Below are 23,989 nucleotides of genomic sequence, written 5' to 3'. Positions count from 1 at the left end.
AAGTTTGGGGGGGATGGTCGAGCTAACATCCCTCACCTCTGGATCGTTTTCCTACCAGTTCAGACTCACTGGTGCAGCTTTTAAAAATAAATCTTTATGACATTTCATTCAGTAGTTCACATTCTAGGATGTGTCTACATCGAGGACCACACGACTGATGAATGTGCAAAAAAGTTCTCCAAACTGACTGACAAAGAGAGCATATTTCAGCTAATTGTGTTCAGCAGTTCATGTCGTAGCACGTTTTCTAAAATGTGGGTGATTAAAAACAGGAGGTACGACAAACTGCAGCAGGAAGGAAGCTCTTTGGGGGTATAGCCCCAACAAGAATGATAATGCCCATGGCGAAACTTCTCCAAGAACTTATCTGGTATCTGCACTCCAAAATCCTTTTTTCCAGTCAACTTCTACCACTGTCTTGATTCATTCCTAAAGTTCTAAGTTTCCAATAGCAACCACACAGTATAGGCAGTGATGTGGAACAACTCAACATGGAGCACGATTAAACATTTCAACCATGGTGCAGAAACATTACCTTTAGAAACATTTCTGGAGTCTTTGATGCTACTAGCTGTAGCTAAAATGACGCCAAATACCGTTAAAGGTACTGCTAATGTTCATTAAACCCAAATTTAATGGGGTATGAGGTAGAGCACTGCTACTACAACAAGTGATTTGTCACTTAAACTCCAAAAGGAAACAGCTGGCTGGGATTCCAACTCCAACTCTACAAAAAAAAAAAAAAAAAAAGGTTTACAGCATACATGTCACACCTTTTTCTCAGCTTCTTGCTTGGCATAGCGCAGCAGTAGTGGCTCTCCGTGTTTCTCATAGTACGTCCGCTGGCAGCGGTCTGACAGAGCTGGCTCGTTAGGCACAAAACTGCTGGCCCACACCTGTAATGTCACAGGAACAACAGAAGAAGGGTTACCACAACAGAAAATTAAACAACAAGAACATGGAACGGTGTTTAAACACTACTCCATTTAGAAAACACGAGCACATATGCAATATGTGCATAACGCAATATCACAGGGTATTAAACAATAAAAGATTTTTAGAAAGACATTTCTACAAAACTATAACTCATGCCAGACTGAGGCTGCAACCCTACTGGATCCCACCTCAACATCACAGGCTCATGCAGTTTTAAAATGGGTTGCCTGCATGTCACCAACCAGATGAGATTTCTACCTTACTGTAGCTGAGGTAATGATGAAAATCACTGGTTACCACCAGGTGCTCAACAACCACAAATTCAGCCATCTCATGCATCCTCAGTCTATAAATATCCCATTTTCTGGAGTATTAGTTGCACTTATACATACATATACACACATACATATATACACACACATACATACATATACATATATATAAAAAGACTCTTGAAGAGGGAAAAACCCGCATGCAACTTACCCCAGAACACAAGTCAAACTTTATTTTTATTAGCTGCTCTTTCATTTGGAATTTTTGTGTATTTTATTATTGGCATTTATTCTTTTGATATTACAGTTTAATTTAGTGCTTCGAGTCCCGTAAAACTCCTATACAAATAGTCATACTAATTATTAACAAATGTGATTTTTCAGTATATAAGTTACAGCAGAGTCACAGCACCTCCCAAACAAGTTAAAACAAACATGACTTATACTAAGGAAAAGACATTACTCAAATGCAGATAAGAATCTCAGCAAGGGGTGGGCAACTGTATCACTATTTTTAAAACTACAATCTTATTTGAGCAGAAGTTTATCTATTTTCTTTTCCAAATCTGCTGCTTAAAATTTTAAATCTTGAAAAACTTCATGAATAAAATATTTTTATATGTTTAAAAAGTTACTTGGCTATATTTAATTAATAGTTAAAGCTTAAATGAGCCAGTAGTGCAACAAATCCACTGGTTCACACAACATAGTAACAGTGGAACCCTTTCTGTGACTATCATTTTGAAAACTGCCCATTACGGGTTAGGCCCCATTAGAAAGAAAAAAAAAAAAGAAAGAAAGAAAAACAGTTTATCATCCCTGCCTGCATGCGGAAATGGGCCTGCATCAAATTATTATATTTATTTATTTATTTTTGCAAATGTCACTGACGGCGCTACAGCTGATGCAAGAACCGGAATACCCGCTAGGAGGCAAGTGTGCTTTGGCCAAAGACAGCCAAAGTTTGCAGAGCTTGAAGTTAAGGAGAGTGTTAAAGTGCTTTGAAAATGTCAACCACAGCTCAGTGGTGAAGCAGCAGCACTGACTACGTTTGGTCTACTGGCATTATAGGCAATGCATACTTATTTGGTAACTGAGGTTTAATTTATCTAATACAAAATCAATCAATCAAAAAAAAAAAAATCTGGATTAGGCTGATTCTGATCACTTCAATCAGATCGGGTAATCCCTAATTAAAGTCCATCTACTGCTGAAATGACCAAAACAGTATCCCACAACGATAAAGAAGTAAGAGTAATGAAAGAAATTTGGATCATCAAAATTTATAACTAGAAGAATTCATATTACTGAAAGCAAGTTGCAACAATATTAACTTGGAACATTTCGTGCATCCATACCTGCTTCATCCAAACCCTAGCTTGTGGTTTCTATTCTAGGCTAGACTTAAAACTTTAACTTTGTAAAAACCAGTTAGCTTTAGTTTAGTTTTTTTTTTTTTTTTTGAGTAATCTGCAGACAGGTCATACACAACCTCCTGGGTGGAATTAATTAACATCCTGACTGTGATTAATTATACAATTTGGAAAAGTCACACAAAGCAGCTTTTATTGTATCAGGCTGAGATAAACAGAAACGCGTCTCATGAGCCACTGGATTTAAAGTGATTAATTAAATAAAGACGATAAAATTGAGAGTCCTGATGCTGAAGGCCTTCTTAACTGATGAAAACAGTTGTGACGTAGTTATAGTTTCAAAGCCACACGAGCTAAACGCACTTAAACTGCACCTGCGACTTAATGTACCAGAAGAAGAAAAACAAGCTACTGCACATTACAAGATATTGTTTTTAGCATCTGAAGACTAGCAACAGCTGAATGAAAAATTCACAACACGGTGCATAAATAATATGTTCATGCAGTAAACATCGCCAGCTGAATACTGATCACCTAATGTTGCCGCTGCATGTTTGTGTTCTTGCCTGTTTATCCATATAAATTGATGTGTGGTCTTCATTTGAAAGTTATTTTTATTATGTGCTGGTGGTCGCTGAATCTCATGGAGGACAAAACATCACAGCATTCATCGTGTTAGGGATTGGCAAACAAGGACTTCTTGTAGGTCTTGCCACAGGTAACATGTCAAACGATAGTACATACAGGTCCTTTTTTTGGATTCAGTTCTTGCAGTTGCCTTTACTTCATTTCTTGCGTGTTATGTATACTCCGCCTCTTCTGTCACCAATAAGACCTACTTCCAAGACGGTCTGAGCCAAACCAGACCTTAAAAGGTAATTTCCTTCACGTTCAGTTCTTTTCACCTTCTTCTGTCAGTCATACGTGACAATTCATTACCATAGTCAGTGTAAAGCTGATCACATCAAACACTACTAAATAAACAAACAGTCTGATATTTCCCCAATAAGTAAGTCTTCTATAGGACCTGAGGCCCCTTGGTAACCGCGCTTATCTCCAGATTCCGTAGTGTCAAGCGGGTAAGAGTCTAAGACTCCCTGTGGACTGAACCCCAGTCCAATACAGGTAACCTCTCCAGCCCAAGCCAGTACCCATTTACAGCTGGGTATCTGAAGGAGGTGATGCAGATTAACTATCTTGTTCTTGTCCAAGGACACAGACGAGCAGCATGAACCGGATTTGAACACATATCTACTTATTGGCAGGACTGTCGGTTATCCACTCAGCTACCTGCTCCACAATAAGTGGATATGAGAATAAATACTCTGTTTACAAGTAAATTCAAAGTGTGTTTTCAAGCTAACTACATTCTAGTTAGATAACTGGTTTAGTGGGTCACTGTACTAGCTGAGCTAACAAGCTTGATCTGGTATGCTGCAACCGCCACACTACAGAACAATTCTGGATCTGCATTAGCAACTCCCCAGGCAGACAACCAGTCGATCCCACCTCTGGAAAGGAGCACAGCCAAGTAAGAAATGGGAGTGTCCTTGGCCTTTTCCAATTCCTTGACTCCATCTCACTGAGGCCCTTGTATGCTGGACCATCTTCAGAGAAACATGTCACATGGTGAGAACGTCATACCTGATGTTCCCTCACAACAAAAGTAACCATCCTTTTGACACAAGGTCTAATGATCCTCCATAGGCAGAGTACCAACGACATCCTATAGCTGCATTCAGTCACTGGGTAGCATCCAGGTATCAGTCACATATTAGCAGCGGACCCTCATTCTGTTGACAAGTCAATATAACCAAACATCTCTGTCCAGTAACCTCAGGACTTGATCACTACCCAAATAATAAAGTCAGCAAATACTTAAAAGGAATAAGCACAAATATGTCTTACAAGTAGCTTTAAGCTTCATCTAGCTCTTTTGGGATCACAGAAATGTTCTGACAATTCTTTGTTGTGCTTGTACTTTGTTAGTATGGCCAAAAAAGATTATGAGTCCAACTAAGTCTAGTCTGCTTGAGGTTTCTTCCCAGCATGCAAACCATTTTTACTTGTAACTGTCGCCACTATGTTTGCTCATGGGGTTAGGGTTAAACCTTACTCAGGTGTAGTGACATAGCATATGTTGTGATTTCACACTGTACAAGCAATTTAAATTTAGAGACTTTGGTAAACAAGGACTTCATGAAAATTGGATCATGGAGCACTGCTAGCTAATGTGATAACTGCTGCCATTTTGGACAATGCCCCCTTCTTCACCTCTAACATCAGGAGCATTAAGGCAACTTGTAACCGGATGTCAACATTAACCAATGTTGAACACAAATAACTGCAGACTATTTGAGCAGGTACATCGTTGCATAAACTCATTGACTGAAATTTGCAGACAAACGCAAGCATGACTGCCCCCTAACCCTTTACCATGAACTCAACCAAACCTTTAACCTAAAGTATAAGCAGTCGCTACTGCCCAGTGGACGACAGGCAGATCCATAATCCTTTACAGATTTATTTCACTTACCGGTACTCACTCCCTGAAGACCAAACCACTACATTATATTCAAACTACATTCTTCTTCACATGCTCCTTGTGACATCTGGAGCTCATATACCCTGTCCTTATGTCATGTGGACAATAGCTCACCCATATGAAGAGGGCAAATTATAGTATTAATGCTGCACAGAGTTTGTGCTGTTTTCATATTTTTAAAAAGGTATGGTCCAACATGGTTGCACAGAAATGCTTTCAGCTCTGGTCCTAAGAGACCAACGCTATCGGAGACATCGGTGCCTCCAAACCATAATTAGCAGTTTCTGTTGGTGATTCTTCGAAGTTCTGCAGCTAGGTTCTTATATTCTTTTAGCCTTGGGGGGAGGGGGGTGGAGTTGTCTGGCTGTACACACTCATGTTTCTCTTGGACTTTGATGTCTTAAAAAGTAGTTTATACTGCAGGATAGATATATATATATACACACACACAGACACACACGTGTGAGAGAAGAAAAAAGGCAGCATCAAATCCCATTTTTATATAAGACTTTGAAGGAAAGCAACACATTTAAAAATGTGTTTTTCTCTGATCTCTTGCCAAACCAACCATCAGCAAACACAAAGCACTTGAATAATTAATGTTTTCTTCTCTGTTTAAATTTAAGTTTCTGCTATTAAAGTTGTGCATTTCTCAAGTCATAAATAAGACTTGTCCTGTGTTCAGAGACATGCTGGTGAAACCATGTTCTTCTCAGGTCATATACTGCCCCCTGCTGCTCATTAATATCTGATCACTACGTGTCCTCCATGGCTTCCCTGACACTGACTGTTTGTGGAAAAACCTCAGTACTTTATTACCACACCTTTAAGTCCAAAGTACAACCCTGCAAAATGAGGGTGTGTGTGTGTGTGGTGGGGGGGGCTCATCTGTGTATAGTGCTAAATGAGCACTCAAATGAACAAATCCTGCTGTATGAGTAACTGATCTAATTCAAGTTTTCTTTGTCATTGTGGTTAATTTACCATTTTTGCTAATGTCACACAGCAGTGACTCAACCAGCACTTGTCGAACGTGGGCATTACGGAATTGCAGCCTCATCAATGCTCCAAACTTCAGCAAAAGCAATGACTTAGCTGAGATTTTTTTAGCGCCCTCACTTAGATCATCTTAAGTACTACAGCATTTAAAGTCAAATGTGACATATTCCTCATGCAATAACCACTGGCTCGTTAGCCTCTGCTTGCGTTTGTGTTAGAAATAAATAAATAATGCATCGATTAAATCAAATTTGCTTCTTTTCACATGATGGGGTAACACCATGTTTCAAAAATATGTCGGTGAGTGTTTGTGCATGAGTTTGATACCTGACAATGAGGATGAGGATTTGAACAACCCATCATTGCTCCTTTATTCTCAAAGATCTGAAAAACAATACGTTCTTTTTTTAATTTCTCATATATGAAGAAGAAAAAAGTTACATTAATTAACACACAATGAGCTACACAGTCATTTCATTGGCCACACCACTTCAGAGTCCACACAAAGTAACTTTATCATGTTGCCCCAACAGGATTCACATAAATACCTACAATTCTTTTATGACAAATGAGAACATTATGATCATAGAGTTACTCAAACATCTTCAGCAATTTAGTTTGAATCTTTATCATTGTGTGAAATTCATGCAGGTGTGAAAGCAGCTGAACGTCAAAATTACAGATGTTCTGAAATTTATTTACAATGAAATGAAAAACATGGGCTGAGCTTTAATTTGGGACCTTCCAGTACAGCTGAAAGAAAAAGAAAGAAAGAAAAACAGCCACAACAGAAGGGAGAACCATTAAATCAGTCAACACAACTCTTTATCAGCGAGAAATAAGAATTTAACTGCAGGTTGTAAGTCGTTGCATCTCGTTCATATCCTTCCCTCGCTGTAGTGTGGTTTCAGTTTGCCCACAGGCATCATTAAAGTTTTATCTGTTCCAATACATGATGGATTACATCACAACGAAAACTGAATGACGACTAAATCTGCACCATGAAGTGAAAATAAGAGAGAAACTCCAATATTCCAAGCATGATCCAGAATATTATTAAGATACTCGTACCTGCACCCAAGGGTACGTGGCACCAAGTTCTTCGATGAGCTCCGCCCACTTGTCAATCACCATGACAACCTCTTCCTTTTTCATTAATGGCAGGGTGACATCAGACCAGGGATGGAAGCACATCACCTTACTGAAGGAGAAGAATATAAAAAAGAAAAAAAAAGACAATTGGGCTGTGAAGGATGACAGATTTTAAATAGATCTAGCAAAAAAAGGCAACCTAATGCAGCACTCAAAGTCCATACAAAAGGGCCAAGTTTTTTTGTTTTCTTTTTAAGGCCCAGAACAAATTACGTTATATTTCCATTCAGTACCAGGTTGGACCCCTCTTGTGTAATAAATTTTACAAGGTACATGAAAGACTCCTCTCCAAATTAATGACATCACAGTCACCAGTAGCTTGAATTATTGAGAGAAGCCAAGCTGTCAAACTGTGACGTGTGTTGACAGATGATCCTCTGTAGATTGTGGCTGTAATGAGTGCTTATTTGACATTTTTGCCCAAGATCCAGTAGGTTGTGCAGAATCACAGTGGCTGAAGAAAACCAAGGACAAGCCCACCTTTCACCTGGCTTCAGCAGACAGATATGTTCCACATGCCTGCTTGGGTGGTTGCCATCCAGAACCCAAGACTGTTCCACAGTGTGGTCAGTGTAGAAACGGTACATGCTCCCAGACCTTAGACAGCAGCAGAACCTCTTCACTATATCTACATCCAAAGTTTCTGCCACGTGATTGGTGAACTGGATATTTGCTTTAACGGGCAACTGAACAGGTGAAACTAATGAAGTGGCACAATAGTTAATCACAGCATGAATGTTACAGTCTCTATAAAGTTAACTTGGCTAAACATTACAGAACCACACAGTGGAAAAAAAGAAAAAAAAATACAAAGTGCCAAAGATGAACCAATATTATTTACACGTTTGCCTTTATTAGACAGCCGAGAGGACCAAACATGGCTGACATAACCGCGAACAAGAATTCTGCCATCATTTGAATATTTTGTGGTCATTTTTAGGTTCACAGCACAGAAAGCAATGTGATCTGCATTTCAGAAATTAATGATCTCAACACTTCTGTCAAGCTGTGTCCTGAAGAGAAAGAACATGGTTTGAGAGTGTAATTAAATTTTAACTACTCTGCACAGAGACTGTGCAGAATTACAGGTCATTTGTATGCTTAAGAGAATGCAATGTGTGTGTGTTAGTCAGGGAGACTACAAGCACAACTATCAGAGAGACAAATTTAATTTCTATCGACAGTCTTTTCTTGGGCTAGTATGAGATCAATAACTGAACCAGACTTTGGCGTTTATGCGCTGAGCAAATGTGAATGGTTTTATTTATGAAATGTTTATGAGCATTACTCCAGTGTGTGTATCTGCAGGTCTTCAGACAAACTCCAATAACTGTCCAAACGACAAACTGTAACTTCAACACATTGCAACAAAATAAATCCACACTACCGCATTAGAAATACTCGTCCATGTACTAACAGTGAACGCACCACCACCACCGTGATTTTTTTTAAGTATGTTTTAAAGTAGACATCCCTAATTATTATTAAATAAGGCACTGATTAAACTTGTGATCAAGTCCAAACGAAATACTGATCATTTAAGTCTATCAAAGCAGAGTGATGTATTTATGAATTCTTCATTCCTAACAACTTGCTAACAAAATTTCACCTTTGACATGTTTTTATTTCACCCACACAGCTATTGTTTTGGGTCCTGTGCATCTTTCCATGTGTGGACAAAATAACAGTTAAATTCTTTGTCACATATTACACGGCCTTTGTGACCTAAAGACGTTGGTAAACCCATGTGGAAATCCAAAACAGTTCGTCTACATGAACGAAGGTTTATTTTCAGTAAAGAATAGAAGAACACATCTCACATTTTTCAGATTTAGATATTTTACATTCTAGATAAACAATGTCTTGCATTCAGAAAGATGAGATTGTTCTGAACATTCTGATATGCAACACATATGCAAGTACCTTAAAAGAGGACTGTATTTATACAGTGCTTTTCCATTTGAATCAGAAGCTCACAGCACTTTACAATGTCATCTCACATTCACACAGTGGTGGCAGGGTGCTGCTATGCAACTCGCTCAACTGCGCACAAGAAAAAACTGGGGGATTAAGAACCTTACAGAAGGGCCGAGAGTGATTTTCCAGGCAAGCGGAGGTCTGAACAGAGGATCTCCTGGTCTCAAGCCCACAGCTTAACCATTAGACCATCACCTCCCCACAAATTGATTGAATTATTGAAGGTATGGTAAAACAACCTGGACGCACGGATGAGTGCCTGGACACTATGGGTTTGGGATGGGTTAAAAGGTCACAGACAAAGGTCAAACTCTTGCCCAATTCTGTACAGACCAGACATGAAAGCAGTTCTTCAATCAAGTGTCAAACTTAGATCCTATTTAACTGGAGTGGGATCAAGTCACCAGTTTCTAACCACCTGCAGTTAACTGGAGCAACAGTTTTTAAATTATAATCTGATGTAAACAAAAACAAATGTGTGGGACCATAAACAAGTTCAAGTAAGAATGGCGGCAAACAAAACTGTACAGAAGCATTTTTTTCCAGGTCTTTATGAGAATTAACTGAGCAGTTTGTCAAAGAATGAACAGCTGTTCGAATCAATAATTTTACAATGTTTGGAAACATTCTGAGATTCTCAGAGAAACCACACAGCAATAAGTCATTAGGAATCTTCTTTCCACAACCATCCCACTATCCTTTTGTCTCCTTTGACCTAGAGTACACACACACACACACAAAATCCTTTTCCCTATTATTTCTGTGCCCTATAATTGGCTTGCTGAATGTTGCTGCAGGGCAACAAGTTCTGTTTTCGCTTCCAGGTTCTTCATTTTTTAAGAAGGCTACGAGGCGGCATAGACCCACAAACACATTGAAGCACAGTAGATCACAAGAGAAACAAAAGCAGTGCAAATCCACTATGACCACCAGGCGAAGGAAAAATCTAAATGATAAGCCACAGTCTCAGTGGTTAGACAACTTCAGTTTTAAGCAGCACATACAGTTCAGAGTTTCATCCGTTATTAATCTGCTGTGCAACTCTCATCATCAGCCAGAATTACCTCCCCAAAAAACTCCAGTGTTCAGGAAGTACTTCCCAACATTAACAACTGACAATCAGAACATCTGTGATCCCACATGCATTTGAAATCGTGCTGCGTCTCGCACGCTTCACTGACAAATAGTAAAGTGAGCTCTGAGTGTCAGAGGACTTGGCAGAGTTTGTGCAACAGCAGAAATGAGACTGATTTTTTGGGGGGTGCTAAAAGTTGGAAACAATGAAGCTTGAGGGCTGACGTCTTCTGCAGTGTCCACATGCTCCTGACCTGCAAATCCTGTCATTGGATTGTCAGTGGATGTTGCATTACAACATTTCCACCCCAAACACAGCTACTCCCAACTTGCCAACAAGAGTGATGACATTGGCCTCCCAATATTTTGAGTGGCAGGTGCCATGTCAAAATCTCAAACGTTTGTGTTTAAAAAAAAAAAAAAAAAAAAAAAAAAAAAGCGCATTTTTTTTGTCCTGTTATCCAGGACTTAAAGTGACATCAATCCAGCACCACTTCTGTGCACTATACTCGTGAGGAAACGTTTCCCCCTGCAGGTGGCAGGCAGAAAGGGCATGTACTGTGAAGACAGAAGGTATCCAGCTCAAAGCCCACCTGTATGAAAAATGACTCCAAAGGGTTTATGTAATTTTATTCATGAAACATGGTGGAACGATCTGTTTTAGATGGATTTCTCTGAGATTCTGATGCAAATTCTAGATTTTTATTTTTTAAACATTTAATCAACGTCTCAAACGCTAAACAATGAATCCAGTCAGTCAGAGACAAGCAGATACGACTGCTGTAGTTCAAGATATACAGGGTGGGAGTTGCACATAGTTGTATTTTATTTTGTGTGCTTGATCTCACCAGACACCGCGGGCCGCTTTAGACTGGAACAGCAGATCCTCGTTGCGGCCTAAAGTACAATAGAGAGAAAGACTTAAATACTCCAACATGGAAAGAGGAGTTTGTTTCTGTGTAGGCTCTCAGTTGTCCAGGTGGTAGTAGAGAAGCTCAATCTTCAACTGGACTGGGTTGCTTGACGCGTTTCGCTTCAAATCGCAGAAGCTTCCTCAGCTGAAATTCTTGCTCTGGTAGTCTGACTTCTGTCTTGACTCTTGTAGAGAGTCTTCTCTATAAGAGTCAAGACAGAAGTCAGACTACCAGAGCAAGAATTTTAGCTGAGGAAGCTTCTGCAATTCGAAGCGAAACGTCCTTGCTTCAAGTAACCCAGTCCAGTCGAAGATTCAGCTTCTCTACTATGGAAAGAGGCGATTTACATCACGTGTATGAAAATCTATTTCAAAGAAAACAGTGTACCTAAAATCCAGAATCAAGACCAAAATGTCAATAAATAAATACGTTTCAAAGTATCAGAAAGCGTAATCACCGGGGTCTGGAGCATCTGGTTGGAGGGCAGGAAAGTCATTATCAAAGACAAAGGTGTTCTCATAATTTGGATTGACCTGGAAACAAAAGACAGAAAACCACTTAATTTATGAGTCAAGTTTGAGTGACGTCTTCAGTATCAAGATATATGAACATCATAGAACAATAAGCTTATCCATTGACTGACAGAAAAATAATCATTGACCATGAGGGGAAAAATACTAGTGATGGAAAAACCGAAGCTTTTGCAACCACTGAATCAATATGAAGCAACTGTGTTAAAATGGTTCAGTGTGTCAAAGCATTTGATAGAATAGATGACGTTGCTATCTCAGCGTGCACAATTAATCATGGGTACACCCAAAGGTCATTCGTGATAAATTTGATATGCATGTCACGTAACAAAGCTTCATCTGGGGAGTCATTTGATTTTCTGCAGGGTGAAGCAAGGCATCGAAACATCTTAAAGCAACACTACTGCCTTGAAAGTTCCATACTGCATCAAGCTGTTTCCTTCAATCATAACATCACAAAGAAAAATAAATAAATTTAACTGTATTTTTAGGAGTATAAGGGGCAGGGGGGTGGCCAAGCAGTTAAGTGCACTTGTTTTCAGTGCGGAAGGCTCCCAGTTCCAAACCCACCTCTGTCCATTCCTAATGTAATATGGAATTGCATCAGGAAGGGCACCTGGTGTGAAACTTGTACCAAGTCAACATGTAGTTCCAAGTTGGGTCTGCTGTGGTGACCCCAAGTGGGAAAACAAGGGAGCAGCCAAAGGAACTTCCCTTCCCCATACTACAATAGCAACTACCGGTATTAAATATATTATTAAAGGGCATGTCACGTTTTTAACGTCCCAGTTAGTAGGACAACATAAAAGTACTCATTACTGTAAGTGTCTCTGTACATGTGTGCTAATAATTAGTGATCTCTGATGTATTTTATTCCTCTCACTCTGAGCGTTAGCAGGTGCATTTCCGGAAAACGTTTCACTCGGCAATCCTCTGCATTTTTCAGTGTGTGATGTCCTAATAAGCAAAACAGAAACATCCCAATGACTGACAGAGGGAAATGGGCCTGCTCCATCCGAAAATGAAGCTTCTGAGCTGCTGTTTAAGAGTGATGGTGCAGATTTACAGAGGAGACAACATGCTTCACCCCAAAACTCTTAACTTTTTCAAAGTGTTGGATTTTGGAGTGTGGTGACTCCCTGTTTGTGTGGATGCTAGTTACTGCAGCTGTGTACATGGATGTGGGACATCTGACACTGTTTTTAACAGACAGCCTGGACACAAAGATGGATTTGTTACATTTGGAAAAAGTCAAAATACATCATTTCCAGGAGTTCACTGACGTTATTTTACGTGCCACGATCGAGAGAGAGGCAGAAATGCAGCCGCTGCGATCTCACATGCGTGCGCTCTTCTTTGACTGCTTGAAGTTTAAATTTGGAAATTAATCCATAACACGATGTTGAGTCTGGCATGTTCAGAACTTTACCAATTTTGTGTATTGTGGCTAGATTTCTAATTTTTTTTTTTTAACTTTGAGAGAGTGTAAATTTGGAGGTGGAATTTGTGTGTGCTGCGAAGCTCGCTCTGTGTGTGTGTCATAATTAATCATGCACAAAGATGATCCTGGAGCAGAGATGGTTATTGACAGGCTGTTTTTATGACTCATGGCAGCGCAGGTGCACAGAAACCTTCTTGGAGTCACAGCTTTTATCGTGACTCCATCAAAATGAACAGTTATCACTTAAAAATGAGTCATCATAACATGACATCACACTTATGTAAACTTGGGAATTAATTTGTGCCTCTGTTCTTAATGTTATCAGCTACATTCCATTGAAACGCACACTGGGACGCTTCTAGTTATGACATCAACTATTGGAAACACCCGACCCGAGTTCTCACGAGTACTTTGTTTTCGGAGGTCTCCATTACTGTTTGTTTGCGAATGCTGTATACTTTGAAACCGGTCACGGAAGTGCACAAAGTAATTGTGGATCATCGAATGGTCACTAACAGCCTAAATCTAAATTGTTATGATTTTGGAGCAACATGTCCTTTAATAATAAATAAACAAATGACTAACTAACAATAACCTCTTGAAGAGGAAAACTCTATATATACAAGTCACACCAAAGTGAAGGGCGGGTTCACATGGCAGGATAATTTGGCCGATATCGGACCCGATCTTCCACTTCCGATAATCTTAAGGACGCCCCGACAATCGTGATGACGCTAAAGATAATCTTATCAGCTATTCCTGCCATGTGTGGTGTGTTCAGAGCGCTCTGATCGGCTCGGAAGGGCGTCAGGAGCGCTCCGATCGCAAATCTGGGACATTCAACATGTTGGATTTTTTTGGCCCGATATCGCTGTATGCGTTGTGTCCTCCGACCATAAACGAGCACGCAGCCTGCTGAATGTGACGTGCAGCCAATCAGAAAGTGAGGTGACGAATGCACGGAGCAGAAAATAAACTCAAAACAGCTGTTCTGACTTACCAGAAAGTCCGGTGGTCACGCCGTCTTCACTCCTTTAAAGAATGCCTTTTCTTTTTGTATCGTTATTCCCCCTGTTTTAAATAGTCCAAAAACTATCTCCGTTTACTTTGAAGTCACGTTTAATCTCGAGAGATTTTGCGAGATTTCCTGTCTGAGCTGTGAATGTTCGTGTGAGAAATCTGTTCGTGTGTGGTGTTGTTGTCCTTACCGTGTGGCTGAACACCACACACTGTACGACCAAACCTGTCAGATCCATGATTTTTTATCTTCACGTGTGTGGTCTCTCAGGTTTTGGAAACCTAAAGATAATTTTAAAATCCTGTTGTGTGAACCAGGCTTAAGTCCCACCTTTTTTCTCTGTTTTCAGTTCTTTCATTTGGATTTTTGTGCAGTGTTGTAGTGCACCTTTTTGGCAGTTATTTGTTATTATTAGTTTATTTTGTGAAATTCCTATATAAAATTTTCCTAATTATTTTATTATTAACAATAATAAGAAATGTGAGACTTTTTGGTTGGCCTGTGTTCCAGGCACATCCAGCAGGGAGGAGACCCTGAGGAAAACACAAGACTAGGTGGAGAGATTATATCCCCACACTGGCCTGGGAATGCCTCGGGATCCCCCAGTCAGAGGTGGTTAATGTAGCCCAGTGTCGAAGACCGGATGGTCCGCCCTGCCTCTACTGTGCATTCGTCATTTGGGACCACAGCAGCTCCTCTGAGATGGACTCTCTTCACCCAAAGCGATAAAAGGGACCTCTTAAATCATTCTAAAGTCAGTTTTAAGCAGAAACGAGGCAATAAACAGTGAGTCGCTACTGACGCTTTGAAGTGACAGAGGTGCAGTGAACGCACCAGTTAGCAGCTTGTGCTGCTGCTGCGCTCTAATCACTTCCTCTGTCTTTTATTATGAAATAATTGCTGTACAAAAGCTTCAGATATCCGTCGCTGAGATAGATGATGACTGGAGTGCAGTCTGAAGCAGAAACGAGGTGATAATCTGAGAAATGCTGGCGACGCTTATAAATGACGCATGCACAGTGAAGGCAGAGCCTGCGCCACGGGGAAAGGGAAGTTCAGAGTCAGGGAAGTGATGGTCTAGTGGTTAAGTGTTGGGCTTGAGACCAGAGGATCCTCTGTTCAAATCCCAGCCTGACTGGAAAATCACTAAGGGCTCTTGGGCAAGGTCCTTAATCCCCTAGTTGCTCTCGGTGTGTAGTCAGCGCCTTGTATGGCAGCACCCTCACATCAGGGTGAATGTGAGGCATTATTGCAAAGTGCTTTGAGCGTCTGATGCAGATGGAAAAGCGCTATATAAGACAGACCACTCCCCTACTGGAGCCGTTGCCCCCATGACCCGATACCAGATAGGCAGTTGAAGATGAGTGACAAACTTTTTGGTACTCAAGTCACAGCACCTCCCAAACTAGTTTAAAAAACACATGACATACTCCAGAAAATATAATTAAATGTGCAAGTAATTTATCAAAATAGCAAGTCGCTTCAGCTGCTCTCTTGTTTTTCCACTCGGGTCGTCACAACTGAGCCAAGATGGATCTGTGTGCCAGATGCTCTTCCTGACCCAAGTCCATTTTACATAGAGAAAGGGCAGGGGTGGGGTTTGAACCGGAAAGGTTCTGCACTGTAAGCAAGAGCAATCACAGATTTCTGATGTCCGCCAATCCGGATCCAGATCACTTCCAAAATTCAGTAGAGTCTTCCATGCTCCAATATCCATCTGTGGTGTAAATTTGGTGACAATTCATGAAGTAGATTTGATGTAATCCTGCTAACAGTAATCCTTCAAAGCCTATATAAAGTGAAACTTGATCCAGAATCCAGATCACCTCCAAAATTTAATGGAGTCTTCCAAGCCCGAATATTGATCTGTGGTGAAATTTTGTCAAAATCCGTGCAGTAGTTTTGACGTATTCTTTCTAATAGACAGGCAGACAAATAAACGCAGATGATTTTATTACGTCCTTGGCGGGTGTAATGACTTACCTGCTTGGCTTCCACCCCTGCATAAGTAGTACTTCAAAACAAACAAATAAAAACAGAAACTTTGATCCCATTTGTGTTTTCAAACAGCCACATGGTCAACTTTAATTTTATTTTTAAAAGCTGCAGTATAAAAACGGTCTTTAATGCATTACCCATTTTGTTTAATCACCATTTTATGTTTGGTGTTTTATTACCTTAGTTTATATTTTGCAGTGAAGCACTATGCGTGACAGTTAAGCACTACATAAATAAATTACGATCATTTCTGACATGCGGCCACACATAAAACAAGATCTTCAAAATATTCATAATGTGCTTCAAAACAACCTCAACTTTAAACTGGTTCAACAAGAGAAACTGGCCTTGGTTTGCATGTTACAGCAATGCAGTGACTCAGTGGCTAGCACACTTGGCCAGCAGCAAGAAAACCTGGTGTTGAAGTCCACCCATGGCCACCACTTTTCTGTAGAGTTTTCATGTTACTTGGTGCTCCGGTTTCTTGCCACCATCAAAAACCTGCACATTAAGGTCTGCCCCGACCAAGGCAGTGTCTCTACACCTGGAGCTAGTTCTCATACACTGCTACTTGTGTCTAACTGTAATTAAGAGAGCTAAATGTAAAATATGACAAAAGTCCTTCTTTACTGTCTGTTTAGACATTGTTACTCCCACAAACACTGTCTGCTGCTTTCCACACAACAAACCTTGAATTACCAGTCACGTCAAAGACCTCCGCAATAAGAATAGTGCAGCAGATAACTGAAACAATCCTTCAAATGGTGATGCAAGCACCAAAGCAGGCACAAATGCTCCTTATACATTACTCTTTTGAAGAAACCAACTGGCCACTTGAATTTTCAATAAGCGGCCAGGTAGGGGTCAACTGAAGGATTACAAAGGGGTCAAAATTTATAAATGTGCCAATCATATTGAAAATGATACCACATTATTTGTCTGAACATAACGATTCCAAAAAGGTATAGTCTGGACTATCTATGACTAAATGTTATGGAGTTATGGGGTAAAAACACTGAGAATAGCAACAAAGGTCAATTTCAGTTTATACAGGGATCAAAAGTTAAGGTTGCTTCAATTTTGTCAAAAAGTAGTGCAAATTATTGGTTGAACTAATAGGATTAATACATGGAACAGTTTTGAGTATGTGGAATGCTTGGTCTCCAAAGTAAAGGTGAGACAATGTTGACGTCCATTGGATTCTATGACATATGTTACCTAACATGATAACCAAGTATGACAGATGGTACAAACTATTCCTTTTTAAAATCCACTTAACCAGTAATGTAATCAGTTTTTAATCAAATATACCCACACCTTTTGGAATTTTTATGTTCAGACACAATATGTGGTGGAGTTTCAATATGAATTTCAGCATTATTAACCCCTTAAGCCCTAGAGCCTATCTCACCGAAATCACATACCCATACATTATGATTTATTTTTCAGCTTGTACAAGGTCACAAATGCAAAAGTTTGGATTAGCTAAAAGACAGGTCCTAGGGGATGTTGTGGATGCAAAAAAATTGAAAGTAAATAATACTTGGTGGGAGTAAATTAGGTTTTTTTTTCCAAAAAAATGAATTCCGATTTATATCTTTATTTGCTTGGCGTTTCAGCTGTGGTTAGTTGATATGTGATTGAAGTGGATACTTTAGTACAGGAGACTTCGCTTGACATTTTGATGTATAATAAGTGTATGTTGGTGTCAGCATTGGTTAGTAATGAGTGTTCAAATGTTCCAAAACAGGGCAAGTCCCCAAATTTGGGGTTTAAGAGGTTAAATTTTGGCCCCTGTGTAATTCTTCAATTGACACCTACCTGGCCGTCTATTGAAAATTCAAGTGGCCAGTCCATTTTTTTTCAAAAGAGCAATGTCTAAGCAGTATTTGTGCCAAATTTGGTGCTTGCATGGATTTCTTTGTAAATCTTCTGTTATCTGTGGCACTAGAAGATGAGAGCATTTATAGAGGAGGACCAGGCAGAGCTGAAGCACATGCAGGAAGACTCAAGGTCAGCCTGAAAGAGGCAAAGGAGAAAATACAGAAGGAAGGTGGAGCACAAGCTACAAGAGAACAATATGAGGGAGGTCTGGGAGCACCGTGGAGGGGGATGTGGTCAGCACAAACCAGTTCAAACACGCTACCCACAGATGTACCCCTCCCCCCTGCTGCTTCTGGAAGCGATATGATCCCACCCACTTCAGCAACCAGCCGTCAGCCACCTTCCATTGAAGCAACCCTCCCCCAGATGACCACCAAGGATGAACAGATCCCCCTCCCCTCCCACCACCATTGGAGCAGATCAGGTCAGAGGACAGACCACACCCCATGAAAGCAGCCGGCCCCGACAGAGCATATTCAAGGCTTTCCCCCCCACACAGAAATGGAACTTTTTCTTTGTCATTTTCAAAAAAGTGTTCCGTAAACAGCATAGTTTCAAGAACTCTTTATTCTTAGTGGTGTGGTATTTTTTCATTTCCTTGTTAGTGACAGACTAATCATCAATGACAGTAATTACTAGCTGCAGCCCTTGTCTATTTGTCGTGCTCTTAATCTGGATCGTCTCAATCCACCCAGCTGTGAATGGGTACCAGCCATAGCTGGGCAAGTAACCTGTGTCTGACTGGCATAATGTCCCGGGAAAGTTGTGGACTTTCATCCATTTCATGCTGCAGAATCAAGAGATAAGCAGCACCAGCAAAAACAGGCCTCAGGTCAACCTTCTCATCGCACCCTGTCCTTTGCATCTTCCTCTGTCACACTAACCACCTACTTGCCCTCCCCGCAATACATCCATCATCGTCGTCGTCTTTGCCCAGCAGTAGGCCAATTTCCACCAGCACCCTCTTGAGCATCAGCACTGGTGTCGATCATTGTTAATCGCATTCTGTTTGGTCCCCCTGCCTTCACTGCGCATATGTCAGACCGTGACATCGGTGCGCCTGAGACTGACTCTCTGACTCTGACTCTCTATAACCAAACTGATCAAAGTGAATGAAGTGATTATTAACCATCAGATGACAAAGTATAACCTCTTAAATCATTCTACAGTCAGGTTTAAACAGAAACAAGACAATAATAGGTGAATCGCTGCTGACGCTCTGAAATGACACATGCACGGTGAAGGCAGGGGGACTGATTTTGTATGGGGGGACGGTTCGGTCTGCAACACCACATCAAAATTTACTGGCTGCACACATCCTGCAGAAAACCCCTTTGCCTGGTTCCAGCCTAGCTTCTGTTCCACGCAGGCCCGCGCCAGAAAAAAAAATATTAAGGGGGGCAATGAGTTTATCACAGGGGGCCGCCCCCCCAAAAAAAGTGCGCACCGGAGAGTACCTGCCTCTGAGCGTGCATAATGATGGGTGCGCTCCTAGAAAGCTTGTGTATTTAGGCTACACACCGTTGTAAGAGACTGACTGAGTAAGACTGATGACAGTATTTTTTAATTATTATTTGAAAATATAGACCCTCGGTCAAGTGATCTCCTGCATACCACAAAACCAAACCAACAACTGATCTGAGAAATGACACGAGACAGTAGATTAACCCCACACACAGCCCTCCATCACAAGTGCAAACACAGCGCAATTGGGCATGACAGTCACACAACGGGTCAAAGATAAACCTTTCATGTAGATATACAGTGGTCCCTCGTTTATCGCGGGAGTTACGTTCTAAAAATAGCCCGCAATCGGTGAAATCCGCGAAGTAGACAGCGTTATTTTTTACAATTATTACAGATGTTTTAAGGCTGTAAAACCCCTCACTACACACTTTATACACTTTTCTCAAACAGGCATTAACATTTTCTCACTTTTCTCTCATGTGTAAACACTCTCAAAGTTCAAACCTTAGTAGAAAAATAAGACCAACCTGTTTTCAGGCCCAAACATTTGTTTGAGAAATAAAAATAGAACATTTTCCTATAAATAATTATGATTGCTTTTAGAACTAACAAATTTAATTTTAACAATCAACCTACGAGGTTGGACACATAAATTATTAATAGTGACTGACCAGTATTTCACTGTTCCTCTGATCGCGCCTCTTCATCCTGGCGCCGCGACAATGTGGCGCCTTTTTCCACTGAGTCACACCTCGCTGCAGGTGTCTTTTTCCGAGTGAAGAACTCAGTTATGGGTAGTTGTTGGCGCTCTTTTTTCTTCTGGGCGAGAAGATTCTTATAAACAGACACGCAGAACACAATGCGCGTGCTCTCCCTTCGCGGTGCCGCAACAGGTGTCCCGTCATCTCAACAGAACACCGGCCTGCTTGATGAGGACGCAGAGCACAATGCGGTGTAAAAAAAAAAAAAAAAAAAAAAAACCATGCAAAATTGGACTAAAAAAAAAAAATCTGTGAAACTGCGAGGCGCTATATTTTCCAGTATTAGGTTCTTACCTGTCCATTTGCACGCGTGTTCCCAGGACACAGCGGATTTCGGGGGTCAAATCTCGGAACATGCTCATCGGGGGGTTTTTCTACCTGACCAGCCCAGGGTCTCTTCATACGGTGGGCCGACACCAGAACCCAGCTGTCTTTCAGTGGGTTGTAACGCAGGTGTTGGTGCTCTGATGAAAATAAGACACGCACAGTAAGACAATATAAACTCACATATTTTTACATCACACCAAAACAGAAATTAAATCCCCTCCACCAACAAATGTAAACCAGAAAAGTTCACCAATCAAAGGTTTAAATCTGTTTAATCAGATAAAAGCATTTGTGAAATGGGATACAACTGTTTAAATGCAAACAAATTAATCTTAATTTGGACATCGCAACTCGATTGACCTTTACTGACGTGTGGGGGAGGGGCTGATTCCATCCCAGCGTACACTGAGTCAAAGATGTGAACTTCTTTTTGTTCTTGTTATTCTCAGAACGTCCAATCATCAGTTAACACACAATGTATGCATCAAAAAATGGTTCTGAACAGGGCTTCAAACATTCGAAACAGGGTTCATAACTGGGTTTTAAACGGTCACGTGGTCGGGCTTTAAAGACGAGCGCGCGAATGATGTTTGCGTAAACTCTGGCAAAATGTTTCGAAACTACGATATGCTTTCAAATAGCTATTTTTAACGCTGCAACGTCTGGAAACATTTTTATTTCTTTGCCTTTGTGCGTCCGTGAAATTTATAACCACGAGGCTAACTGGATAGCATTTGAGCTGCACTTAGTCACGGAACACGGGACCGTACCTTTGGGATCGAAGCTGATTTCTTCTTCCTCACAGCTCATAACGACTTTTGCGTGAACTGTCCTTAAGAACTTTCGTCTCTTCGTTCACTCTTCACGCTTGCTCCAACCGTCTTCTTCTTATGATTCGGTGGAGGTTGGAAAACCAGCATGTAAGTGCTTCTTCGCCATCTAGCGGACTGGAGTGAAACAGTTTGGAAGACTTCTCTCGTCTTCCTGCTCCCGTTAGGGGTCGCCACAGCAGATTAGCCGCCTCCATCTCACCCTGTCCACTGTCTCACCAACCACCTGCATGTCCTCCCTCAGCACATCCATAAACCTCCTCTTTGGCCTCCCTCGTCTCCTGCCTAGTGGCTCCATCCTCAACATCCTTCTCCCTACATACCCTGGGTCTCCTCTGCACATGACTGAAGTCTCAGTCTCAGCTTTTTGACTTTGTCTCCAAACCATCCAACCTGGATTGTCCCTCTGACTTGTTCATTCCTAATCTTGTCCATCCTCGTCACTCCCAAAGAGATTCGGAACATCTTCAGCTCTGCCTCCTGTCCTTTTGTTAGCGCGCCATCTCTAAGCCATACAACATTGCTCGGTCTTTTTACTGTCTGTAGACTTTCCCTTTCACTCTCTCAGATATCCTGACACAAATCACTCCTGCTACCTTTCTCCACTCACTCCACCCTGCCTGCATTTTCTTCTTTGCCTCTCTACCGCACTCTCCATTACTTTGAACAGTTGACTCCAAGTATTTAAACTTATCTACTTTCACCACCACTCCTTGTAACTGCAGTATTCCACTGGGTTCACTCTGATTCACACACATGTACTCAGTCTTCCCCTTACTGACAATCATTCCCCTTCTCTCCAGAGCATATCTCCACATCTCCATGCTAAACTCAACCTGCTCTCTACTCTCATTACAGATCACAATGTCATCTGCAAACATCATAGACCATGGAGACTCCTGTCTGATCTTGTCATGTCCATCACCATTGCGAACAAGTAAGGACTCACACCCGATCCTTGGTGTACTCCCACCACCACCTTGAATGACTCTGTCATTCCTACTGCACATCTCACCAGTGCCACACTGTCCTTGTGCATGACCTCCACCGCTCTCGCATGCTTCTCTGCCACTCCAGACTACCTCATACAATACCACAACATTTTCTCTTTCCACCCTGTCATCAGCCTTTCTCTAAATCCACAAACACACAACGCAACCCCTTCTGACCTCTATACTTCTCCATCAGAGCAATATTGCACATTGCATCTGTGCTGCTCTTTCTCTTCATGAAACCATATTGCTGCTCACAGATCTTCACCTGTTTTCTAGCTTAGCATGCTGTGGCTGATCAACTTTATACTTCTGTAGTTACTGCAACTATGCACATTACCCTTATTCTTAAAAATCAGGACCAGCACACTTTTTCTCCACTTCTCAAGCATCCTCTCATTTTCCAAGATTTTCTGAAGCAATATGATTAAAAACTCCTCTGCCATCTCTCCTAAACATGTCCATACCGCCACTGGAATGTCATCTGGGCCAGCTGCCTTTCCAGTATAGTTTTCCTTCTGACACATCTCCTACATGATACTTAACTCTGAACTTCAACAACTAGCTACTTTAATGGCTTGTCCTGGTTTAGAAGACAACAACAATGGTGTTTGAGGCTAATCAGCTTGCAGGAGTTAGTGATTTAAAAAAAAACAACGAAATAATTCGCCACATTTTCCGAAAATATTTGTATATTCGGGAATTGCTGTTGACTACAAATTGCTAAATACATCCAAACTAGCGGAAGGGAATTCATTAAAAAAAAAATCTGGCAACTTGGCAGTTGTTATGACGACACAGCTGACTCGATCCGTGATTTGTGAAAATGCTGTTTTGTGGTGTTGCGCCAAATTCTGTGACTCGTCAGATTCTGAGACCTGATAGTTTTTTTTAAATAGCTTTTTGTTTTTAAACTCATTTAAATTCGTTTGAAACACAGAATATTGTCTCACATAGGGGAAAAATTAAGTTTATTTACTCATTATTTTACTGTAAAATTTCATGCAGTTTCTGTGATGTTATGATCAAACGTTTGAACGTATAAATGAAATAAAAGGCCAAAACAAACGTCTGTAAATCTTTGTTAAACAAACAAACAAATCAATAAATGTTTTCGATACATAAACAGTCCTGAGAACTCTACAGTCATATGTCTAAAATATTAAGTCATTATTATACATCTGGAAGTTGTTAATATCATAACAGAGCAGTCATAATTAAAAGATACATTATGTTTGAATTATGTTCAGCAGTTTATTCTTTAAAGTACATCATAGTTAAGCACGGCTAAGTCATTGTTGTAAGTCCTACATTTTAGGATGTTAAAATATTTCCAAATAGCAAAATAAACCTCAGTATCTACCACAGTCTTTGAACAGTTGACCTCAAGTGACAAATTCCATCTATCTGTAGAGATCACAGATTGCGACGGTCACAGAATATGTTGTAACACTGGCGTGTGATTGGTTAAGCCTCTGCGCCCCGCGCCACTGGACCCG

The 23,989-nt window shown here is 40.7% G+C and overlaps 1 protein-coding gene across 1 annotated transcript in view; it reads right to left on the bottom strand.

Moving 5' to 3' along the window:
• Window positions 1-21,575, bottom strand: part of galt (galactose-1-phosphate uridylyltransferase) — a 58,288-nt gene extending 36,713 nt beyond the window's left edge. Inside the window, exons 1-7 of the mRNA XM_034192650.1 lie at window positions 21,439-21,575; window positions 20,636-20,805; window positions 11,700-11,775; window positions 11,177-11,225; window positions 7,197-7,326; window positions 6,453-6,509; window positions 774-896 (exon numbers count right to left, since the gene is read on the bottom strand). Coding sequence (XP_034048541.1) covers window positions 774-896; window positions 6,453-6,509; window positions 7,197-7,326; window positions 11,177-11,225; window positions 11,700-11,775; window positions 20,636-20,805; window positions 21,439-21,478 — 645 coding nt within the window. The 5' untranslated portion in view covers window positions 21,479-21,575. The remainder of the gene's footprint in view (window positions 1-773; window positions 897-6,452; window positions 6,510-7,196; window positions 7,327-11,176; window positions 11,226-11,699; window positions 11,776-20,635; window positions 20,806-21,438) is intronic.
• Between the last annotated feature and the right edge of the window lie 2,414 nt (window positions 21,576-23,989).

The sequence above is a fragment of the Thalassophryne amazonica genome, chromosome 17, assembly GCF_902500255.1.
Source record: "Thalassophryne amazonica chromosome 17, fThaAma1.1, whole genome shotgun sequence".
Classification (NCBI taxonomy): Eukaryota; Metazoa; Chordata; class Actinopteri; order Batrachoidiformes; family Batrachoididae; genus Thalassophryne; species Thalassophryne amazonica.
The sequence above is the reverse complement of the archived record's forward strand: the minus strand, read 5'-3'. Positions and strand labels throughout refer to the sequence as shown.